This window comes from Crocodylus porosus, unplaced genomic scaffold, assembly GCF_001723895.1.
Source record: "Crocodylus porosus isolate Cpor-Errol unplaced genomic scaffold, CroPor_comp1, whole genome shotgun sequence".
In the NCBI taxonomy this organism is placed as follows: Eukaryota; Metazoa; Chordata; order Crocodylia; family Crocodylidae; genus Crocodylus; species Crocodylus porosus.
In genome coordinates, this window is record NW_017728886.1 from 121,824,100 (window position 1) to 121,842,908 (window position 18,809).

Genomic DNA, 18,809 nt, shown 5'->3' on the forward strand with positions numbered 1-18,809 from the left:
GGGAGGGAGGCAGGGGAAGAACATAGGCAATTGCCACAGTCCTCAGGGCTGGCCAGGTCAGCTGCTGTGGTTCTGGTGCTGCAGCTGGGAACCATGTGGTGCTGGCTGTTGGGGAGGCGAGGGGAGCAGGGAAATGGCTGCAGCAGGTGTGGGAGAAGGGGCAGTAAGCAGGCACGTGGACTGCAGTAACAGCCAGGTGGGAGCAGAGGGCCTGTGCTTGTGTATCGGGGTCAGTGCTGGCAGGGCCCAGAACAGGGCAGCAGGTGCATGGGGCTGGGCTGGCAGAAACTCTGTGGAGCTAGGCTGGCTCCCTCCTCTCCCTGCTTAACCAGCACAGCCCAGCTCCATAGAGCCCCTGCCAGCCCGTGCCCCAAGCTCCTGCTGCCCTGCTCTGGCCCCTACTGGTGCTGGCCCCAGTGTACCAGCATGGGCCTGGTGCTCCTGCCCAGTTGTTGCTACACTCCGCATGAATCTCACTACCCCTTCCCCCCCGCCTACTGCAGCCATATATCTGCTCTTCCCCCTTCCTGCCTGCCCACTGTGTTCTGGCATGATGTGGTTCCCAGCTTAAGTGCTGAGACCACAGGATCACCTGGGATGTGGTGCTGGAGCATCTTGGGGCGGGGAAAGGGAGTGGCAGAAGAAGGGTAGCAGTGGGAGATCGGGGGCAAGTGGCAGTGACTGGGAACACAGGGCCTGTGCCAGTGTCCTGGGGCCAGAAGTGGCAGAAATGCAGAGAATGGGTTGGCAGGAGCACTGGTGGGGGCTCTGCCTACCACAGGGGGAAGGGGGGCAGGCTGTGAGCAAAGCCTCCCCCTCCATGCAAACCACAACCCTCTCCAACCACCCTCCCCCACACACTTAGAGCTCCCCACAAAACCCATACCCACAGAGCCCCACCCACCCGCATCCCCCACACCTATCCACCCCTCCACAAATCCCCCACACACACTCCCAACACCCCACATACCCACAAACCTAAACTGCCCTCCTACCCACATCCCCCCAACAAAATACAAGAATAAGGCTTCATTTTAAGCTATTGTATTATCACTTCTATGTACACTACACAAACGCATGTAAATTGGGACAAAAATATTTTTTGAAATGAAATTAATGAATGTTGGAGTACATTTTTGATTTTTAGAATATAATTTGGTATTTTTCTGGTACAAAGTTGGCACAACCCCTTGCTAAAAGGAGTAATTCTGGGGGACAAGGGGAGGGAATTCTCATGGCAAAGGTCAGGAGTTAGGAGGCAGGACTTCCAGTCCCAAGATGGCGACCAGGAGGGCACCTGTCAAGGGGCAGGGCTACCCATGTGGCCCTCAATGACTCACCAAAACTCAGTAAGTGGACCGCCTCCTGAAATAATTGCCTGCACCTGTGGTAGAATATTGCCTCCATTTCCCTGACCAATTTGTATGCTGGGGAAAACAAGTGTTAGTGGTGTTTTGAATCAGAGCTGTGATCAAGGGATTTGGGAAGGAGGAATGGTGAAAGGCAGGGTACATTTGCACTTTATTGTCAGGGGCCCTAATAGGCAGCCCAGTCTTGGCTAATTACCTAGTTGCTGCATCCACCTGGGGTTCTTACTGGCAGCCCCACCCCAGCTAATGATTCCAGCTGGCCACTGTTAAGGTCCCTTGATTGGCTTATAATCCCTTCTGTGGCAACAGGCTGTAGACCAGCCAGCACTTCCTTTTGAATGTCTTTTTGGTACGCCTTTCTGGGCACCTATACACTAGTGCTGAGGCTGCTTTGACATGCTAGAATTCCAATTGTCAGAGCAGACTTGATTAATTGAGCCTGCTGGACCATGGTAATTGCTGAACTCCAGCAGCCTCCTGTGTCTCATGTATCAACATCCCTGTACTTAAAAATGGTGGTGGGGGCACTTGAACAAAAGCTCATTGAACAAGCTTTAGTTCAAGCTCCCTTGGCATTATTTTCAAGCATGGGGGGCACTGATACAGGAGATGCAGCAGCATTTTAATTAAAGTGGCTTTTGGAGTGCCCTCTTATCCTGCATTTGCTGGTTTCCTGACCCTGATTACTTTGTTCCTAGACTCTGGCTTTTTGGATTCTCCCTTGGATTTGGTAATTTGATTTCTGACCCGTTGAATGTTGACTTGGCTTGTGACCTGAACCCTGCCCCTGCATTTCTGCTTGGATATGGTAACCTGGTATCTGATTCCTGAACCTTGATTTGGTCTGTGTTTTGGTCTCTGCCCTTGCCTCTGGTGGCCTCACCACTATGCCAGCTTGCCCACAACCCAGTCCTACACTTATAGACTGACTAAGTAAGAGCTGTATAGTATAAACTTTGGTAAGCAGCTGGCCCAAGGACTCTTCCAGCTGTATTGCAGTTGACTAATAAATGCTGATTTTGTTCAAGAAGTGTGGCCTGCTTCATGGTATGTGACTCTATGTACACACCATTCTCTTGACCAGCTATAGGCTCTCTCCATGATCTCAGCCAGAAGGTGGCTTTTTGAGGGAGCTATGGATAACCAGATGAGTCAGGACCCAAAAAGTCTTTGAGTCCAAGGAGCCAGGGGCTTACTTAATCTCAAAGCTACACTTGGGCATCAAGGAGTATTCCAAGAGATTATATAAGGCTGGGGGTCCCCAACAAGTGCTCTTCTGGGGAATCCATTACATTGTCTGGGCATCCACAACAGCATCATGAACTTTATTCTACTTCACTGGCAACAGTACAGTCTTGTTTCATAGATTTCATAGACATTAGGGCTGGAAGGGACCTCGGAAGATCGAGTCCAGCTCCCCGCCCAAAGGGCAAGAACAGCAGTGTCTTTTCTGTTCCTTGGGACTTTTTTTATCAGCTGGACACAAGTGCCTAGATAAAGACAATTTTAGTATATTTAATCTATTAATTTTTTTCTGATTTAAACTAATGTTGTTCAAATTGATCTTGGAAACAAGCAGATGAGCAAAAAGCTATTGCTGCTATCCTGGAAGTACTGATTACCAAGGAGTTAGGGCAGCCGTAGAACACAGTACATGTCTGGCATTGTCATGGTATTCATAGATTGCAAGATTGGAAGGGACCTCAGAAGATGATCGGACCCAGCCCCCTGCACCAGGCAGGAGAGACTACTGGGGTCAGGTGGCCCCAGCAAGGTGACCGTCCAGTCTCTTCTTTCCAGAGCAGATGATTGCATCACCTCTGGAGGGAGCTTATTCCACAGTCTGCACACTCTAACTGTGAAGGAGTTTTTCATAATGTTGAGCCTGAGACATTCTTCCAGGAGTTTATGGCCATTACTTTTTTCCCAAGGTTGCCCTGGTGAACAGTTGTGTACTGAGCCCTTCATGTATTCCCCTGATGTAACAGTAAGCTGCTATCAAGTTCCCTCTCAGTCTTCTGTTTTTCAGGCTGAAGAGTCCCAGATCCCTCAGCCTTTCCTCGTATGGCTTGCTGTGCAAGTCTCTGGTCATATGGGTGGCCCTTCTCTGGGCTCTCTCAAACTTTACCATGTCCTTGTTAAAGTGTGGTGCTCAGAACTGAATGCAGTACTCCACCTGTGGTCATGCCAGTGCTGAGTAAAGCAGAAGAATCTCTTCCTTGGCTTTGCTGGAGATGCATCGATCAGTGTATGCCAGAGTATTGTTAGGCCTGCTGGCTACAACATCATACTGCCAGCTCATGTTCATACTGTGGTTTATTATTACCCCCAGGTTCCTTTCATTCATGGTGCTGGTCAGTTTGGCACCACTAAGCCTATAGGTGTATAGGGGGTTGTTTGTCCCCAGGTGGAGCACTTTACATTTCTCAGTGTTGAACTTCATTTGGTTCTGACCCACCCAGCTTGCTAGCCTGCCTAGATCTGGCTGTATCTGTAACCTATCTTCAAGCATGACCACGCTTCCCCATAACTTGGTGTCATCTGTGAACTTGGCTGGTGAGCTCCTCGCCCCCCACATCTAAATCATTGATAAAGATGTTGAAAAGTACTGGACCAAGCACTGACCCCTGTGGGACACCACCGTCTACTTCTCGCCAAGACAACACAGATCCATTCATTAGGACTCTCTGGGTCCTACCTCACAGCCAGCTTCGTAACTACCTAACTGTCTTGCAGTTAAGCACACAATCCTCCAATTTTGTCTCAAGAACATCATGGGAAAGCAGATCAAAGGCTTTTTAGAAGTCAAGGTATACAATGTCAACATTTTCTCTCTTATCCAGGAGGTGAGTTACCTGATTGTAAAAGGAGATGAGTTTGGTGAGACAACACCTGCCCGTGTTGAAGCCATTCTGGCTGTCATTCAGAATCCTACCTTCTGCAAGCCTATCACATATAGACTCCTTAATGAATTTTTCCAGGATTTTCACTGGGATACAAGTTAGGCTAATTGGCCTGTAGTCACCCGGATCCTCCCTCTTCTTCTTGAAGATGGGCACAACACTGGCCCTCTTCCAGTCCTCAGGGACCTCTCCAGAGCACCACAAGTTTTGGAAGAGTTTCACCAGGGGCTCTACAATAACTTCGGCTAGATCCCTCAGCATTCTCAGAGTGAGTTCATCCGGTCCTGCTGACTTATATATGTTTAATTTCTTTGATTGATCACACATTAGTTCTACGACAATAGTAGGAAGGCAGTCATTGCTGTCCTGTTCATTTTGTACCCTATATGGCATGATTTTCCTCTTGACCCAGTAAAATACCGAGGCAAAGTAGTCATTCAGGAGGTCATTTTTCTCCTGTGTGCTGGTAACCAGCTGTCCTTTGCTGAGCAGTGTCCCCACACTCCCATTTGTTTTCCTCTTGTTCCCTACTTACCTAAAGAAGGACTTCTTGTTGTCCTTGATTCCCATTGCTAATTTAAGTTCAGTCACCATCTTAGCCTTTCTGATTTGTTCCCTACAAGTGCAGACCATTGTTGTCCTTGAGGCCTGTCCCAAGCTTCCATTGTTTGTACACTGCTTTCTTCTTTCTTAGGAGGACTTTGATTTCCCTGTTTAGCCAAGAGGGCTTCCCAGCTCTTCTGGTGCCATTCCTCCACATGGGAATGGTCTTCCTTTGTGCTTCAAGGATTGTGTCCTTAAGGAACAACCACTCTTCATGCACTCCTTTCACCTTTGGTCCTTGGTCCTGTAACACTACCTCTACTAGTGACCTAAGCTTGTTGAAATTTACATTTTTGAAGTCCAAAACTTCAGTCCTGCTATCTGAATTGTCTGCCTTGCAATGGACAGTGAATGTGATGGTTTTATGTTTGCTGTCACCCAGGTGACCCTCTATATTTAAGTCGGTCACCAGGTTGTCTCCTTTGGCCAGGACCAAGTCTAAGAGAGCATTACCTTTGGTTGGCCCATCCACCTTCTGAATCAGGAAGAGCTCTTTAATGCAGGTCAGGACAGAATGCGACCTATCTGACTTGGCCAAGTGTTCCCCCCAGGAGATGTCTGGATAATTGAAGTCGCCCATGATGACTATATACCATGCATGCACAGCCTCTCTCAGTTCTCAAGCGAACTCTAGATTGAGTTTCTCCCTCTTGTTTGGTAGTCTGTAGTATACACCTACAGTTAGGTCTCTCGCCACCGGCTTTCCTCCCCTCTTCCCCTTCTCTGCAGCTGGACCCAGAGGGCTTCAAGCCATTTTTCTTTGGAGCCAATGTCAGCTTCCAAGGAAGTGTATTGCTTCATTGTAGCTAAAGATCTACACATTCATGTTTCTTCCCTACCTGGACCCTATGGCTGTGCTCCAATCATGTGAGAAGTCCCTCCATGTCTCTGTAATCCCTACTAGGTCATAGTGCCCACTGGAAAGTAGGAAGGCTAGCCCCTCCTGCTTGTTCCTCATGCTCCTGGCATTAGTTTACAGGCACCTGCGTCCTCCAGTTGAGACCCTCAGCTTTCTGTTATGCTGAAGGAGACAGAAGTGGCTCTCTTCGTGTCCCTATCTACAAAGCTTTCTTGTCTCTGGGCAAGCTCCAGTCAGTGTTTCCCACACAGCAATCTTAGTTTAAAGCCGTATCTAGAAGATCAGCCATCCTGGCCAAGAACAGGGACTTGCCTCTCCACATGAAGTGAATGCCATCTCTTCCCAGGAGTCCTCTTTCCTTGAAGTGTGTCTATATTAGTGAAAAGTAATTTTAGAAATAGACTGTGTTTTGCATACATTTTTGTTCCTTTTATCATTCACACAGTGCTCATCTATATAGCATCTGGACATCCAAAGAATATAAATCAGCTTCCAGATGTATCCAACAAAATTGTTAGCATTGGAACATGCAAACTGTATCTTCTTCAGAGCAGGACCTGTCTTCTGGTTCTGTGTTTGCCAAGCACCTTGCAAAATAGGGTTCTGGTCTATGTTTGGGTCTGCTAGGTGCAATAGTATCAATCCAAATACATCACAGCTAATAAGAGCAAAATGTAACAAAGGCAGTGACCAAATAGAACAGAAACAAACTACAGAATGTATTTCCTACATTACATCAAGGGCCATATCCACCACCACTCAAAACAACAGGAGTTGGCTTGAATGGACACTGGCACAAAACCTTACTGAGCATGCAGTAGGTAAAAGTGAATCATGGGCTAACTATCCATTAAATGGTTTTCTTACATTTTTTGTTCTTTTTTTTCCCTTTACCATAAAAGAGAATATTATACTTGTGCTAAGCAATGAAAATAACCTTCTGTCAGTTTTGTGAATAGCTTCTTTGCCTCGTGGTTTTCTCTCAGATTGTGTGTTTGGCATGACATTTCCTGATAAAATGTGGTGGTCTGAATTCAGAGTGGATAAAAACTGCATTGTGTATGCATATGGTATCCAGCGTTAATTGCCAGCTTTATGATAATTTGGCATCAGTAAAAGACTGATGTACTAATGACAGCATTAATCTCATCAGGCAGCTAATTTGGTACAAATTTCTTATGCATATTTAACAGTGTTGTACTCCATCTTATGTGATATATAAGTGGCTAAAAAGGAAAAAAAAGACAGAAATAAAAGAATATGCTGAAGAAGATCCTAAGTAATGATTGCTGTTATTATTATGTATGGGTATATATGAATTGTGTATATTAGCAGCTTTCTGGCAACATATTGTTATTGTAATATAGTGTTTTTCTGTTTGGAGATTTAGGCCGGATTCTATTTACCTTTCATGTACTTAAGTAATTGCAAAACTTCCACTTTGGGCACTTACAGACAGTTTGCTGTTCATTATTGACAATGCTAGCCTACTAGACAAGCTCAGTAGGGCTACAGGCTGGCAGCAGCCCAAGGGAAATGGAATTGCCCAGGTGAAGGCTGGAGAAGACTCAAAATTTTAGTCAGGCAAAAACCATGACTGCCCACTATTAGTGATTAGGGCACTGGGCCAAGGATTGGGAGACCCATGTTTAGGCCCTCCCTTACCCAGAGAGGCTTAGATCTGTATTTCCCACTTCCCAGCAAAGTGCTCTAATAACAGGCCACAGGGCAAGCACTACTAAGAGCTCCCTGCAGTCTTCCTCTTGAAGCTGGACCACTGGGAAGCCATAAAGTAGATGTATAGGGGCAAGATGAAGAGAAGCTGCCAAATGATTTGTCTCAGTCAAATGGGATGGAAGTTTAAAAGGCAGCAAAGGAGTGGGCCCTGGAATGTGGGCCCCTTTTCACCATAACACCGAAACTTTCCTGCTGCTGCTTAATTGATGAAGTTGTTCTACTACATCTCCCATTCAAAAGGAGGATGGGAAAGTTCCTGACCTCCTGATTAGAGCAATTTACTAAGAGGTAGGAGTTGTAGCTTCAGATCTCCCCTGCTGAAAGCTTGAAACTGATGTCTCCTGCTCCCTGGTTAAATGCTTAATCTGTGGTTACTAAGCTAAAAGGTAGAAGGACCCTCCTCACCTCTGACAAAAGTTGCAACAGGCTGCCATTTAGTCCTGTGAAATATAAATAGGATCTGTCCCTTACTTCTGAAGTCAGACCCAAATATGCATGTACAATTAAGCCATAGTAGACCTTACTTGCAAAGTTCAACCCAGGCCACCTCTCACACACAATCTGTGCATAAAAATCAAATGAGACTCACATCCATTAAAGGATTGTCTCTTGTTACAGTACTTAAGGAAGGGGCAGTGCACTGAAAAAGAAATGTTGAACATGTGCACTGAAACTACTGCACCAAAAACAATGCTTTTAAGCAACTTTGGTAGTGTTTGTAGACACAAGTGACCAAGTAACTATATATTAGCTGCCCAGATACCTGTTTTTGTAAGCATGTAAGTCAACAATTTTATAGACAAATAAGGCACACATAATGGTCTATATCTTTGAAGACTGATCCTTTTATTTCTAAATACTGCTTTATTTGGCTGTACTTAGTCCAATATTTCCTTTTAAACCTAGCGGCCTTTCCATCAAATAGAACAGGAGTGTAGCATTTTGTTGGGGGCAGCTCACAATGCAGAGTTTTGCCATAATAGCAATATCTGCAGGCATTTACAGTATCTCCATGGAAAAAAGGTTTGTGCTTCACTTTACATTTGTGCAACTGGCCAGCCTTTAAGTGCTACTAAGTCCAAACTAAAAGAATCAAGTGATAAGTGTTCTCATTCATGGCTAAAAATTGGTAAGGGCATATTTTTAAGACAACAGAAAAAAAAAATCTTGCCTGGTGGCTTTAAGAAAAATAAGAGAGATCTGATTTATTTTAAATAAATGTGGGGAAAAAAATTTAACAAAGAGGCCATTACCAAATAGAGACAGTAAAATTGGTAATAACGATGCAAAAAAGACAGATAAATTCAGTTAATATCTCCTCCATATTTGCAAATGAATAGAATTATATACTTGGATGACCATCCTCACATTAGCAATGTGTAGGGGATGCATGTGCACCCCGAGATTGGTTGCAGGTGGTCGCTGCTCACCGCCTTCCTCTTACCACCAACACCGCCGGCCGGCGGCATCTACAAATGGTTGCCAATTGCCTGTTGGCGTTCGCCACTGCCCCCCCTTGCTGCTAACACTGGGAATCTCCATCCTTGGAGCTGCCTATGAAAGCTCCCTACTCTCTGCCACCATGCCCCTGCCGCTGACACTGCTGCCTGCGGGCAGTCGCTGTGCCACCCCAGCCTTGGGAGGCAGGCAACATTCATGTGTCCTCATGTGATTTCCTCCCCACCCTCCTGCATCCCACTCCACCCCCAACAAGCCTCTTGATAACTAAAGAATATATTAAACAATAGGTACAAAAGAAAAATATACAACTAAATCTGTAGGTCCTGGTAAAACAAACGCTCAAATGCTGTAAATGAGTTGGCTGAGTGTTTCTCTTGCCTTCTAATCATAGCATCAAAGAAAATTAGGGTTGGGAGGGACCTCAGGAGGTTATTTAGTCCAACCCCCTGCTCAAAGCAGGACCATCCTCAACTAGATCCTCCCAGCCAAGGTTTTCTATAGCCAGGTCTTAAAAACCTCCAAGGATGGAGAGTCCAAAACCTCTCTGGGTAACCTGTTCCAGTGTTTTACTACTCCTAGGAACCTAAACTTCCCTTTGCTGCGATGTGAGGCTATTGTTCCTTGTTCTGTCATCTGCTACCCCTGAGAACAGTCCAACTCCATCCTTTCTGAATCCAGCCTTCAGGTAGTTGAAGGCTGCTATTAAATCCCCCCTCTTATCTTCTGCAAACTAAATAAGCACAGTTCCCTCAGCACCTCCTTGTAAGTCATGTGCCCCAGCCCTCTATCCATTTTCATTGCTCCCCACCTGCTGCTGCCTGCTGCAGGTTCAGGTGTGGGAGGTGAGGCCAGCTCCCCAGCATGGCACGCACTCCCGGACAGGCAGCAAGGAACCCATGCCCCCACAGATCTGTGCGCGGGGTGGAGGTGGGCATGGGCAGTGAGGGCAGCAGCACAAGGTTGCACACCTTAAAGCTACCACGTGTCACCAGGGATCCTAGCCCCTCCACAGACAAGCCACCCGTGGCCCCGTCCCACTCTCTGCTGGGGCCCCAGTCCTCCCCAACTCCCTTCCTGCCTACAGGGGGCTCAATTTCTTCCCCTGCCCTCCCCCACCCCCACATGTACCTGCAGGAGCTGCTCTCCAGGCTGCCTGGGGCATGTGCGTATACAGCTCATGCACGTGGTGTCCCTTGCCTGACCACCCTCCTCCTGCCCCCTCTCAGCCTCTGCAGGCTACAATGGCCAGCCTGCAGGGGACTCCTCACAAAGTTGCAAAATCCCCAGGCTGCTCTGGTAAAATGATTCCAAAAACCGAAAATTGTGAATCTAATATGAGCGATTTTTACATGTAATAATATACCAGTGGTTTTGGTTTTCCCATATGGGTTCAAATAAGCACCTGATTCTCTTAACTAGTGATTCTATAGAGCAGAATCCTCTGTAATTGCTAATGAGCACAGGCAGTTGGCTTCCAGTGTTGGGCAACCATCTCCTTCCTCACCCATCACACCTTTCCCCACCACTGCTGGCCTCTACAGCATGACTTAGCTTCCCCACCTGCATGGCATTCATTTGAACTGAATTGCTGTTCATTTGAAATGGCTCTGTCAACACCTCCCTTACCTAATCATGCAGTGAGCTTGCTTGGTCTCAGTTGTGGCTTGGTGTAATATGCATGCAACCTGCCTGCTGGGTCTCAGCTCTGCTCTGGTGTGAGTACTAACTCATCTCTCCCTACCCAATCCCAGTTTAGTGAAATGTGAAAGATTTTGATCCTTTAATATCCTCCCCATCCCCCAATATTCTTGTTTTCACTCCTTTCTCTTTACTTGCCCTTCCCCATCTGTTGACTTCAAACAGGTTTTCAAAACTTTTCCCCTCCTACCCTAGAAAAGGAATAGAGTTCTGGTTCCAATCCATGCCTTTGCTCGCCAGGCTCTATAGTGACAAGTCACAGCTGGTCTGAGAGAGCATTAAGCCTTATCCTGTGAGTGCTCTGAAACTGTTTAATTTTATGATGAATAACATTCCACAGATTAAAATATCTTCAACGTAGCTGGTAACAGCACCTGAGCTTTGATAACTATAAGCTAATTAGCCTGGCCTCAGTATCTTGTAAATAATGGAAAAGCTTTATATAGGATTCAGTAAGCAAAGAATTAAAGGCTGGAAGTATGATTCAAGTAATTCAGCATGGTTTTATGAGGCAAGGGGTTTGTCAAACTTCCATTCATTTTTTTTCCTACACAAGATAGGTTTTGTTGATAGAGGTAACTTTGTGAATAAAATATTTTTGTACAGTACTTGATTCACTGTTTCATGATGATGATTATTAAAGTGGGAATGTTTCTAGTGGAATTCTGAAAAGATCACTTCTAGTTCTGATGATATATTTTGAATGTATTTTTTTTTTTTAATGAACTGGAAGGAATCTATAAGCTTGGCTGACAGATTGCAGATGATAAAGAATTAGCAGAGTGGTAAATAATGATCTTAGCTGCCTGATAAGGTAGCATGCTGTTATTATTATTATTACTTTTTAAAAACATTTTAATACAGGTCTTCATTCTTGGAGCAAGGTATGGAGGCCATGACTCCAGGTTTATCCCCCATGTGGTAGATACATAATTCTGAAAGGAGTTTAGGTGTTATAGCACAAAACCAACTGCATAGAGATGTCATTGTGATGATATAAACAATGTACTCCTAGGCTATATATAAAGAAGAGTGGCGAGTTGGGGGAAACAAGGTGATTTTTTAAAACTTTTATGTACTAATGAATCCAACTTCTTGTAAAATAACAGATCCAACATTCAAAAACAAATACACAACAGATAAAATTTTCCCATCAACAGTGCTAACATAACCCAAACAAATCAATGTCCACAAAGTTTTGTGTTCCTTTTCCTGCTCCTGTGGCCCTGACAGTTCTCCAGTGCCTCAGTCAGTGTGTGTTCTTCATCTCTGTATATAATAATTTATCCCCTCCTCCTCCCACGAGGAAGAGGGGATACTCTACTAGTAGAGTATATCATCTCTCTATATATAATCATTTATCCCCTCTCCTCCGCACAATATAAATCCTGCTATCCGTCAGTTCTCTACCCCCAAACCTCAAATTCATTCCCGCTTTGTACAGTACTGGTTGACTCGGACAAAGCTTCGGATCTGGAGAAGCTTCAGATGCTTTGGGGTCCGAAGCAGCACATCCAGGTTGAAGCACCGGCCTCATTCAGCTTCCCGAAGTGGTTCAGAGCTTCCGAAGAGCTTTGGAGCTGCCTTGGAGATCCAGCTATAGGATATAATGGGGAAACAATAAATATCTATCTGGGTTTTTTGGTCCAGTTTGGATGAAGTTTTCAGGGGTGGTAGACCCTGCGGAAATTATGAGCCTGTCAAGTTTCAAGAAGATTGGTGCAGGGGTTTGGGGGGAACTGTACCCTAAATTATTGAAAGCAAAACTCATGTCACATCTAGGCATTACAACATAGCAGGGTGAAAACTGCAGGGGTGGTAGCTCTTACTGAGGCCACAAAGCCTGCCAAGTTTCAAGAAGATAAGTGGAGGGGCTTGTGGGGGGAACTGCCCTTCAGGCTGCGGACAAGCAAAACTTGTGCCATGGGTACTTGTGGGACTGACTGTCTGTGGCTTGGGGCAGGGAGGGGAGACACTGCTGCAGGCCTGGCTGCTAAGCTGCTGTGTTACCAGTTAACAATCAATCAATCATGATTCACTCAGGGACCAGGTCAATACACAGGACCTAGCTACTACATAATGACTTAACGAGCATCAATTAGCACCTACAAAACCAGTGAGAGCAGAGGAAAGAATCAAGACAGACAATCAACTGCCCCAAGACAGACACAGTCAATCCCGCAAGCAGCCAAGTCACAAGTTTTGTCTGTCAGCAGCTAGAAGTGCAGGGCCCCAGGACCCCCCTGCACTGATCTTCTTGACAGTTGTCAGGTGTCATGGCCATAGCAGGGGCTACCATTCCTGCAGCTGTCACCCCACTGCGCCTTAACACACACTGTGTCACCCATGGCACGAGTTTTGCTTGTCAGCAGCTTGAGGGGCAGTTTCCCCCAAACCCCTGCACTTATCTCCTTGAAACTTGGCAGGCTTCGTGGCCTCAGTGAGAGCTACCAGCCCTGCAGTTTTGACCCCCCTGTGTTGTAACACATAGCCATGACATGAGTTTGGTTTTCAATAATTTGGGGTACAGTTCCCCCCAAACCCCTATATCGATCTTCTTGATACTTGGCAAACTTCATGCTATTAGCAGAGGCTACCACCCCTTCAAGTGTCATCCAAATCAGACAAAGAGCAACAAAGTTATAGATATTTCACTGATTCCCCATTATACTCTATGGCTGCATCTCCAAGGTAGCTCCGCTGCTTCATTCCAGATTGAAGCAGAAACCCGGTCTGAAGCTCCGGATGGGATCATGGCCATGCGAAGCAGCCAGATCCAAAACCAGATCAGATCACTGCCGATTTGCACAGACCTACTGGTTGTCATTGACATTGGAATACACTGTCCAGTTCTGGGGTTCACATTTTTAAAAGAATACTGAAAAACAGGAGTAACTGCAGAGACTAGGTGCAAAAATATTAGAAACTGAAAGAAATGCCGCACAGTAAGAGACTTAAGGAGAAAAATGAGGAACAAGAGATTTCATTAGTGAACAAGTACATTCACGGACAGAACTTATAGATGGCTCTCATCTAGCAAAGAAAGGCATAGTAAGAACTCATAGGTTAAATTGAAGCAAGACGTTAAAATGAGAAAAAATGAACAAAGTTTTTAACAGGTTAGGTTGACTAGCTAGTCCCCAGCTGCTGTTCCTGCCATGTCATCAGAAAGGGGGTTGACACCGCACTCCTTCTGGATTCGCCCCTGCTTAAGTTACAGCATACTGAAGACTGTAAGAGTAAGCTCATATTACATAATAAATATCTGTTGATTATCATGGTTTCCTTCAAAATATCTTAAGGCGGGGAATAAAATATAAACCTGAAGGAAATGGTCCAATATTACAGTATTCAAATGGCACATATGCTGATCTTTTAGGGATGTGCATTAAAAATCAAGCAATTGTTCAGGCAGAAAAAATACAACTGTATTCACTTGATGTGTGATTTTTTTTTTCACTTATTCACTCTGCAAGTTTTAGACTACCTACTTGTTACCTTGTGTCAACCAGGAAGCTAGGACAGGAGGCCACTGTTTCTCTGTAACCTTTAGATACTGCAAATTCTCTGCCCCCCTTCTCTCCTAGTCTGATCCAATTTAAAAGCAATACTTTTGGTGGAAATGACTACAGAACCTGAATCTGCCTATACCCGCTGAAATCAGTGGGAGGTTTATCACCTGCAGTAAATGTAGGCTCAGCCTGATACATAGCTGGAATCACAAGCACCTGTATGCATAGTTGCCCAAAGTCTGAGAGCATGTCTGGCTTATATTGTGCAGTGCCATATATAAATTCCTGAGCTAGCTCAGATACCAGAAGCAGGAGCACTATATTAGCATTCCACGTGGGCTAATATACCATGCTGGGAAGGCTATATTAACCTAGTGCTATACTAATATGGCTGTATTGCTGGCTGCATGTCAGCCAGCTTGCTCAGAGCTAGCTCAGGTATTTGTATATGACTCCGCATATCGTAGTGAAGACATCCCCTAAGTAGGAATGCAAATGATGTGAAAGTATTGCATCAAAGCATGCCTTCTTTTGTAAGTCATTATATTTTTGTGGCACAAAGATGATTACAGTAAGCTATGTTGTTTTAAGGAAGAAATCATAATTTAAGCAAAGTGTTTCAGAAGTTCTTGAGAGGCTCAGGTCTGTCTGTTTCCACCACCTGTTTCTGTTTCCACCACCTGCTTTTACACTATTGTATCCAAGTCCCAAGTGCCCGGATCAACCATTTGCAAGTTCTGTCCCCCTAGCTCATCACCTGAAGTCACTCTCATGCCATCTGTTGGTTCCCCCTTTCCCCCCCATCTGTTTCCCTCCCTTGTCCTCCAGTCCCAAGCTCCTTGTCTGTCTAGTCCTGGTGTTCCCCCTGCCCATCCCACTCAATTTCTACTATTTCTCTCCCCTATTCAGTTCATGTCCATTTTTTGTTTGGTATAAGTAGTAGGAGTATTGAGAGCCCAAGCGGATACCATTCCGATGCCCCAAACTGGACCTGGACCAAGATCTGGACCTGGCATGGACTGTAGGAGTTCAGAGCTGCAGTTGCATGGACAATATTGCTCAACCCTCAGCTGGAGGTTCCTCGGGCAGATTCAATCTTAAGAGAATTTTTGCTGCAAAGCTCTAGCAGCTCTTTAATGAACATAAAAGAATTGCAGTTTTTCAAAGGCTCATGAATAGACCAGTTTGGGGCAGATGTTCACCAGTAGAGTAAAAGTCCATCCTTAACATGCAGGCTACCTTCTTGCCAAATTTGGATTGCATTTGGATGGAGACTCCAAGAGCTTTCAGAGGGAGGATTACATTAATCTTATAACCGCAGAATTTAAACTGGGGAAAATTCAACCCAAATGCTTAAAATTCTGCAAAGTTGCAAGCAACTAAAAACAGTTTTTTTATAATGGGAATTGTTATACAAGTGTCACCTATAATGTATTTTGAGTTTATCTTTCTAATTACACATATTAATTATTTCTTCACCCATAACCTGACATTTGAATCATTCATGAATAATTGCAAATTAAGTGTGTTCTAATGTTTTACTTGCATTGCATTTCACTAAAGTCCTATTTGCTGAACTGTTTTTTTTAAGCTGCATATCCCATAAACCACAGTAATAGTTTTAAAAAAAAACAACAAACCAAACAAAACAAAACCCCTGTGGAACTGTAATACTTTTTTCACATATGGTTAATTTTATTTACTATTTCTATTTCTGTTTCTTTTACTTTCTTCCCCTACTCCAAACCTTACCTAACTTTGGTGTTTGGAAATATGTCTGTTTCTCCTTTAGTTATTTCAAGTGACTAAGAACATCTGGAGCCCATCTTTGACAATTAATCTATACAAATTTAACATAGCTATGCAAGGTGTATTCACAATAGTGAATATTTAACATAGTTTTGTTTTCCATATTATTCTAATTCTGCATACAGCAATTCTGGACATTTTTTATATTTTCAGGAACGTCTTCTACTTTCTTTACTGCCTGCTCACATTGCTATGGAAATGAAAGCAGAGATTATTCAGAGGTTGCAAGGTCCCAAAGCAGGGCAGCTGGAAAATACAAACAACTTTCATAATTTGTATGTCAAGAGGCACACCAATGTGAGGTACTGCACTTTACTCTCTCATTTGTCAACAAAGTTAGCAAAAGGTTGTTAGTTTGTTTTTTAAATAAATGAGAAATATAGGGGAAAAAAGGCTATTTTATTAGGATTTTTAATTGCTATACCCAAATACAGTAAAAGCCACTTTAACCGGCACTTCATTAACTGGCATGGCTCTATTGACCGACATGCCGGTTGACACTGGTCAATGCGGCAAAAGGGAAACCAGAAATGAGACTTCTGGTTTTGTTGAATCCCACAGCCTGAGGGAAAGCAGCCTGCGTAGGGTAAAGCAGCCTGCACAGAGCCCCCCCTCCCCTTTCTCCCAGCACACTGACACCAGGGGAGGGGTGGAAGGGGTGGCATGGTTAATCTGAGATCTGGATGCGCTGGATGTGGTGGGAGAGGTATCTTTGCCCGACCAGGCAAAGGCACTCTCAAATAACTGGCACATTTGGTTATCCAGCACCCCGCATTTCCCATGGGTGCTGGATAATGGAGCTTTTGCTGTACATCCATTTGGTCAAGCTCTGACAACAGATTGCTCATTACAGACAGGGACCTCTATCTTTTTTTACAGCAACAGCAGAGAACTTTATAAAAGCAACCTTTTGATATATGGCAGAATAGGCTTTCTTCGTGGATACTCATGTTTGCAAGCAAAACTGCCAAATTCTGCTTCCATTTACACTGGTTTTTATCTTTAGTAATTTCATGGGTGTTACTGAAGTAACTCTGATTGTTCAGTTATATCACTAAGAGCTGAATTTATGGCTTTTCATAGCATACGTGATAATATATTCGTGGATAATACATTTGTCTGGAAAACCTAAAGGTTTATCAAACACTGTATTTAGGAGAAAAAAAAACTTTTCAAATAAAATTGATGCTCTTATATGGTTGTCATGTCTGGAGACAGACAACAATAGTACAAAGAGCTGAGCAAGTACTGGGGAAAAATTAAAGTAAATTCATTCCAATTTTTAAGTGAGCTTGCTTCAGTTTGCACCTTTCTGTTTGTTTTCTGTGCGTGTTCCAGTGAACAAGTACTGTTGAAGAGACAGTAACAGATGTTAAATGTCTGTTGTAAGAACATTTTCAGAATGCAAATGTTCTACTTATAAACATAAGTGCTTGTCCCTGAAACTGATTCTTATTCAGTCTCTTCCACTTGGGGAACAAAAACATATGCTATGACTAGTGGGCTTCTATACATGCGTAGGGAGCTGGCTCCAATGCGCTGGAAATCCAGCACATCCAAACAGGCTTCATTAATTAGGTCTGCCATAGCACGAAAATAAATGTCCTCCAACAGACTGTGGAATCACATATATCAGTGTCCCTGTGCAGAAAAATGGTGGTGGGCACTTTTAACTAAAGCTCGTTCAATGAGCTTTAGTTCAAATCACCCCAACACCATTTTGCAGCACAGGGGATGCTGTTACACCTGACACTCCAGAGCTTTTAATTGGCATGGCTTGATAATTAAATTCCTCCCCCCATCCCTATGCCTCCCAGAGCAGGTGTAAAAATGCCCTATGTGTCCTCACAAATAAACATGAATTTAACAGTGAGTTACAAGTACTCAAAACATTAATTGCTGTAAGCCATTCATAAGAAATATGCAGACTGTGCACAATCACAGAAGATATCATATAATTTCTAACAGAAAATACATACAGTGAAATCATGTTCCTGATTTTGGACAGGAAAATGTCCATATTTTCCTGAATATATTATAATAAACACAGGGATTCCTCTATGACTCAAATAAGTGATCCATTTAGTCTGTGGTTCTGTGTGTGATTGGACACACTAGTTCATCAATATAGGCCTGGTTGAGCAACTATGCTTGGTAAATTTTTCTGTGCGCTAAAACTAGGGAAACTGGTATTCAAGTTGTTTATTCTTTTTTCTACTTTAGTATTTTGTATGCTGATATTGTGGGGTTCACTCGCCTGGCCAGTGACTGCTCACCTGGGGAACTGGTACACATGCTTAATGAACTCTTCGGAAAGTTTGACCAAATAGCAAAGGTAAGTGTCTGCCGGAGCTTATCTCATCTCTGCTACCACTGTTAACAACTATTATTTTGCAAGACTATGGGCAAACTAAGAAAGTGCTGTGAGTTAACAAGATGTGGGTACTTACTGTGCATCAAGTATTCTATGGTAAGTGCCTGCTGTTAGCCTAAGGGAAGTGAAAGTTCAGTGGGAAAGGATTACTCTTCAATGAAACAAGTTAATACAAAATCTCCGCGGACGTTTCCTAGAAGTTTTGAGTTGGTGGCACCCGGCCCCGCCACCGGGGCGAACCACCCAAAGTGTTCGCCCTCCTGGGAGCAAACCAGGAAAGCCAAGGCTGCAACTGAACTCCAACTAGCTTCAGGCATCAAGGACAACAAAAAGTCTTTTTTCAGATATATGGGGAGCCGGAGGAAAAGCAAGGGCAATGTTGGACCCCTGCTAAACCAGATGGGGCAACTGACAACTGACGCCCAGGAAAAAGCCAACCTATTAAATAGGTACTTTGCGTCAGTCTTTCATCAGTCACACGGG

The 18,809-nt window shown here is 44.2% G+C and overlaps 1 protein-coding gene across 2 annotated transcripts in view; it reads left to right on the top strand.

The window, feature by feature from the left end:
- Positions 1-18,809, top strand: part of ADCY2 (adenylate cyclase 2) — a 393,618-nt gene that overhangs the window by 244,874 nt on the left and 129,935 nt on the right. For both annotated transcript variants that reach the window (XM_019541362.1, XM_019541372.1), the window contains exons 5-6: positions 16,106-16,254; positions 18,176-18,287. In XM_019541362.1, coding sequence (XP_019396907.1) covers positions 16,106-16,254; positions 18,176-18,287 — 261 coding nt within the window. The remainder of the gene's footprint in view (positions 1-16,105; positions 16,255-18,175; positions 18,288-18,809) is intronic.